Source organism: Artemia sp. Qi Xiang Cuo, unplaced genomic scaffold (assembly GCF_049724085.1).
Source record: "Artemia sp. Qi Xiang Cuo unplaced genomic scaffold, ASM4972408v1 HiC_scaffold_165, whole genome shotgun sequence".
Lineage (NCBI taxonomy): Eukaryota > Metazoa > Arthropoda > Branchiopoda > Anostraca > Artemiidae > Artemia > Artemia sp. Qi Xiang Cuo.
The window spans coordinates 6879-13332 of NW_028297574.1; the positions used below are offsets into that span (position 1 = coordinate 6879).

Genomic DNA, 6454 nt, shown 5'->3' on the forward strand with positions numbered 1-6454 from the left:
TTCTGCCTACTAAGGCGGTGACGGACTTTGCAAGTGAGGAGATAGTGGTCGGATCCATTTAAAGATCCTGTGTCTGCTCCTCTGTATACCCGGGCATCTGTGCAGGAGCTCCTCTATCTTCTGCTGACTAAGATGTGGTCGATCTGGGCTGTTGTTACGCCGTCGTTCGAACGCTATGTAACGAGGTGGAGTCTCTTGTGCTCAAAGAGAGTGTTTCTGACGCATAAGGTGTTGTATCTGGCTAGCTATAAGAGCCTTTCTCCATTGATGCATCTGTCACCAACGGTATGGCGGCCAATAGCTGCTGCTGTGTTGGGGTCTACTCTGCCAAGCCGGGCGTTCCAGTCTCCAGCTACAAAGAACATGTCACGCCTTAGTGTCTTGTCGATGATTCTTTGTAGGTCATAATAAAAGGCATCTTTGACCGCGTCACTACTGTCCCTTATCGGAGCGTACACGGCGATTATGGTTATTTGGCTAATGTGGCCTCTCAGTCTGATCATGGCGATCCTTGGTGACACTGGCTCCCAAGAGGTGATGCATGATGCAGTAGGACCGTCTATTAAGAACCCAACTCCTTGCTGGCCGGAACCATCATTGGGACCCGAGTTATACAGCTGGAATGAGTCCGATTCTGAAACGGTCAAGTTTTTGGACAGAACATCATTAAGTCTTGTTTCTGACAGACAACAAACGTTGATTTTATACTTTTGCAGCTCCCTTGCAAGGAGCAGTTGCGTGGATTCCAGCTTGCAGCTACGAACATTCCACGTGCCAATATTCAGATGTTTTCTTGATGGTTTTCTTGATCGGGCGGCTTGCATACTTGTCGGGCCAGGCACCACCCTGACTTGGTCCGCGTCGGCTACAGCGAACGCCGTAATAGTAGTATCTCTCTGCATTTGATCTTCAATATCCATTGGTGTTTCATAGGAATTTACTTGACCAAAGGCTCCCCAGACCCTTGGCGCCCCGTCGCGTTAGCCATTCTATTTGTCGGACTAGGCTACTAATAGAATGTTACACCACTCCACCGCTGTGAGGTGCAACTTAGGGCTCTCCTCCCGGCTCGCTAGGAACGGGGGCGAGAATCCTCGCTCCGAGGCCCCAACCATAGCTTGGGAGCACTCGTGCTTATCAGGCCCTGATTCCCACCTAGGAGGTCGGGGGTGGAGGGTATGTGTATATATATATATATATGTGTGTATATATATATATATATATATATATATATGTATATATATATATATATATATATATATATATATATATATATATATATATATATATATATATATATATATATATATATATATATATATATATATATATATATATATATATATATATATATATATATATATATATATATATATATATATATATATATATATATTAATGTTGGAAAAAAGATTCATGTCAGTGATGTCATTTTTCTGTAGCTACATCATTGCAGTACTGCAATGGCATTGTCACACTTGTGTGGAAAAATTGAAGATTTGAATGCATGGAAAAAATTTACATTAAATTGCTTAAACAGCAAAAAACTGGTAACTGCAAAAATATTTTTATATGTTTTGACAAGGGATAACAACAATTCAAAACCATAAAAAAAACAAGAGTTTGAGGCTTAGTAGAAAATGTTGTTAGAAATCGGACTTGCTTGAGTAATCAAATATATTTGAGAATTAAAATGATGATTCTTTGGAACCACTTGAACTATCAGACCTGATCAAAATGAGTGAGAACCAACAACTTGGACTATCAAATGAGACAAGACCCAAAAAATAAAAGTTTACAAGTGTTATAAATGATAATTTGATTGAAGAAAAAGAAGTTTTTGTCTCACCACCTAACAATTAACAAATCTACAACCTGGACCATCATTTAAAACTAGACCAACGAGGGCAGCTAATGTTAAGGGCATTGGCAAATTGTCTAAAGGTTGTAATGTTTTTCAGAATGACAAAAGACAAGCCAAGACAAAAGTTAAAGGTCCAATAACAAAAAAAATTGTAATTTTACAAAGGTGCTAATTCTAATTTAAGGTCATTTAAAATGTTTGAGGGGTTGATTAATGAAAAGCTAATTGATGTGACATTTACTGCATTATATTTTCCGAAAGAAAAGCAATCATGGAAGTTGTTGATAGTAAATTATATGTTAATATATAAATCATTTTCAATTTGGAAATTTGTTTAATAAAATCATCAACTAATAAATGGAGAAACTTTTAAGCAAAATTAAAATAGAAAATAAATATAATCAAACTATTAAGAAAGAAAATTTAGACATTGGAATTAGAACCCGGCGCCGCGCCGATGAGGGAAGACCGGCGGGGGCGGGGCCAAAAACAGCTTGCCGCGCCGCCGATGTCGGCGGTGTGCCGCTGGTAAGATGTCGGCGGCGCGCTGCCGGTGCGATCAATGTTGACCGCAAACATTAATGTTTTCATCAGTTTTTCTCAAATCACAGCTTAAATTTACAACACATTCGAGTCTATTCATGAGTTCAAAACTTCACAAGCTGCTGGCTGGAAACTGGTCTTCTTTGTTATTCATCAAGAGAAGTAGAAATCTGGTAGAAACGAAATGGCTGTGGCGTTTCAGAACCCTTGTATAATAGTTGAAGTATCTATTAGCTATGTATTCCTAACATAAATAACTATTAAAATTGGTAGCTTTTTTCATCAAGCATTAGGCCTACTGCATACAAAACATCAAATACCATATCACAAAATTCGTCAGTTATCTGGGTAAAAACTTTGAATATATGTTTGAACTTAGAAGCTTAATTTTTTCATAATGCCCTTTGCCAATATCTGCTTTGTCACCTTTAAAACAGTTGAAATGGGCGACTTTGATATTGATCGTTTTTTTTTTTTTGCTCTTTTAGATTCCTAAAAAGCCTTCCTTGTATTAAAAACGGTTTTTAATAATAATTTAAAAAAAATACATCAAGTATCACTCACGAAAATCTTGTTAATTTTTAAATTATCATAGGGGTTGGACAAATATGTTGTACGGAGTATTTTTGCTTGGCTTCTTCCTTCTTTAATTTATATGTGTTGATTCATATTTCAAAACATTATCCAACGGTCGAAATCTGCAATACATAAAACATAAAACTATATTTACAATACACAAAAGAACATACAATTGCCAGCAGAAACATATGTAAAACACAAAAACACATCAACCTGTCCTACCAATTTTTTCCACAATCATTTATAATCATTTTGAATAGGATAACTTAAAATTTCACCTTAAAAAATAATCAAACATCAGTTCCCAATGACGAAATGTGGATGACCTACAACAGTACTGGAAGGAAAATGGAAGTTAATTTCCAATCAATGTGCCAGTCTCAATCAATTAGCTTGGTCGAACTTAAATGAATTTATATAATGGACAATATCAGAAAATTGAACAGCTTTTCGAAGAGCATGTATAGCAATTCAACGCTATGATTCGAATAAGTTTCTCAATTATAATTAAACTAAAATGAAAACATTCTGACGTTAAAAACTTTTAACTAAGACAGTGAACTTTTAGAAATTTTCCTTAGGGGTATTCTCATTGAATTTCCTTTCTTTTAAGATCGTGGCAACACGTGACGGATAAGCTGGTATACTAATGAAAGTCCAAATATTAGTATGTGTAAAAAAGGGTATATTTCAAAATATTGTGGAGGGACAAAAATCTAGGGGTCAACTGGTCGAAAAAAATTCCTTCAGTCAAACTTGAAAGTCTATTCTAACTGCGGGATGTGGCTATAATTGTCATGAAAGTAGAGTAGTAAGTTATACTCCTAGGAGACATATAGCAATTTCTACGTTATTCTATAGAAGCTCTTCACCTTTTCAAAGAGAGTGAGTATCCTCTCACATGGCCTTATACTTCCAGGAGACATATAGCAATTTCTACGTTATTCTATAGAAGCTCTTAAACCAATGGTAAACCCGTATCAGAAAACCTGCGTGTCTTGTTTAGCTGCCAATATATATCAATTATTTTTTTGTATATATTCAGGTTTCAGATTATAATTTTCTACAGTTTGAATAGTTCATTCAACCTATCAGTATCGGTATTTTTGCGATCATTTACATAGATATGGAATATTCTAAGCAGCTTCTGGTAAGTAAAATTTTCTCATTATTATAATAAAAAGAAATTGTCTCGTCATTAAGTTAAGGAAGAAATTCCTTCCTTACACTTTTGTTTTTTTTCACCATGTTGTTACCTCTTTTAAAAGCTTCCTTCTTTTAAATATTAAACAGTCCATGTGTTTCAATTTTAGTAAATATTCAAAAAAGAGAGGCAGATTCACTTTGATTTTGGCTCATTATATATGAAAAATTAAAATAGAATTTGCATATTAGTTTCGGCAGATATGAAAGGTCGCCCCTCCTCAATATCTTGCTGTTTACGCTAAAGCTGTTAGCGCTTTCAAAAAAGCTTCCTATTCTAATTAAAAAGTCCCTGTTTTTTTTTTTTCATACGCTAAAGTTCGAATTTTGTTCAAATCACGAACTCTTGAATAACAAAGGCCGGTTAATTAGAATAGATACCTCTTTTGAAAGTGCTAAAAAAAAAAAAAAAAATAAGCGTATAGGGTGAGATATGGGCTAGAGGGTGAATTCCTTATATATTTAATAATTTTTTAGTTTAGGCTATGTCCAGGAATCCTTTTCTTCCTTTTTTTTCTGTGATTTTAAGTATTTCGTAATTTAGGTATATAACTTTTAAAAACTTTGCATATAATTGTCAACTTTTTTTTTTTTTGATACTATGGAATTGAGGGTCCAATGCCCTCCGTTAATATTCTGAATAAGTAAGAATTGAGCTAGCTAATTAAATTTTGTCATTTTTTTTTTCAAATTTGGTGGGTTTAGTACCATGATATTCATATGTACGCGAAGGAACATTTGAGCAGAAAAATATTGATTTGTAAAAAGTAGCAGGCATTTTAAAGCACTAATAGATTGAGCGCAACAAGTTTCAGAATCGACTTTATAGGTCAAATTATATCACGGGAAGAGGGTTTTAAAATCCCCCCTTCCCTCCAAACTCAAAATTTTCCGAAATTCTACTTCAGAAGCTTTTTTAAATATTTGTAAAGCTTTAAGACATAGAGCACTACAAACATCAGAAGTGACTTTATAGGTCAAATTATATTATGGGGACATATTTTTGAAATCACCCTTCCCTCCTTCCCTTCCCTCAAAACTCAAAATTTTCAAAATTTTTATTTTAAAAGCTTTTTAAATATTTCTAAAGTGCTACAAAAATCAGAATAAACTTTAGAGGGCAATTTATCTGTAAAAGAGGGCTTATTACTAAATTTTTTCTTCTTTTTAAGGATGTTGAGGTGGATTCTTGCATTCACCCTCCCTCCGAAAAGAGACCAAGATGGGGTGATAACACATCAATGCAAGCTGCAAGTTCTCTGGACCAACCAGGGCCTTCTCATGACAGTGTCAACTCTGCACAGAACTCGATGAGAGAAAGCGTTATTCGCTATGCACCACGGTCACTTTGTAAAGAGCTAACAACAACTTCTATGGTAAGCACCATTTATTAGATAGCTTTCAACTTTATAGCGCACTCACAAATTCCCTTTTTAAACAAGTTGCTGATAATTTAACTTTTACATTCGACTCAGAGATGGCCTTCATGTACTAAAGTTAAGAAAAAAAAACCGGGTCAGCACGCGCCTCTTAGCCTAATCAAATGCAGATTCCTTCAAGGTGTAACAAAACTTAGCATATGAAAAACCTGTCTTTGCTCGTGTATTCTTCAATGAAATAGGGAACTTCTCGTGAAATTTTTTGTCCATATTTCATTTGAAGTCTTAATTTAAGCAAAATTAAAACGATCATCGTTTGTTCGGCTAACAATTTATAATCAGCTACTTGTATGCGCGTGTGTGTTTTTACTAAAGGGGGTAATTATTGAAGAAAAAAAGGGTGTGTAGGGGTGGGGATAAAAAAAAGGGGGGGGGGGTAGATTTTTAGGAAAAGGAATATGATTCTAGTCTGATCACTATTTATTACGGAGGGCTAGATGTGTAGGATAAAGAAACAAGTTCTTTTTTTAATGGGGTAGTAAGACAAATATTTGGTTGAATTTTTTTTTTTTTTTATTATTGATATTAGTCAAACGTTGCGATGTTTTTGTATGTGTGTGTGTGTGTGTGTGTGTGTGTGTGTGTGTGTGTGCGCCGTCTCTGTGCATGTGTATTCTCTCTCTGTGTGTGTGAGCGTGTGCATGTGTACGTGTGTGTGAGCGTGTGTGTGTGTATGTGAGTGTTTGCGCATGTGTGTGTGTGTGTCAGTGTGTATGTGTGTGTGTGTTTGTGCGTGTGTGTGTGTGTGTGTGCGTGTGTTTGTGTGTGTGTGTCAGTGTGTTATTAACAAAATTTGTAATTTATTATAAATTGTTTGATAAAAAAA

At 35.2% G+C, this 6454-nt stretch overlaps 1 protein-coding gene across 1 annotated transcript; it reads right to left on the reverse strand.

The window, feature by feature from the left end:
* Positions 1 to 245: 245 nt before the first annotated feature.
* LOC148938869 (protein CFDP2-like) lies at positions 246 to 920 on the reverse strand. Its single transcript, XM_089107479.1, has one exon. The coding sequence runs from the start codon at positions 918 to 920 to the stop codon at positions 246 to 248; it is 675 nt and encodes a 224-aa protein (XP_088963605.1).
* Positions 921 to 6454: the final 5534 nt, after the last annotated feature.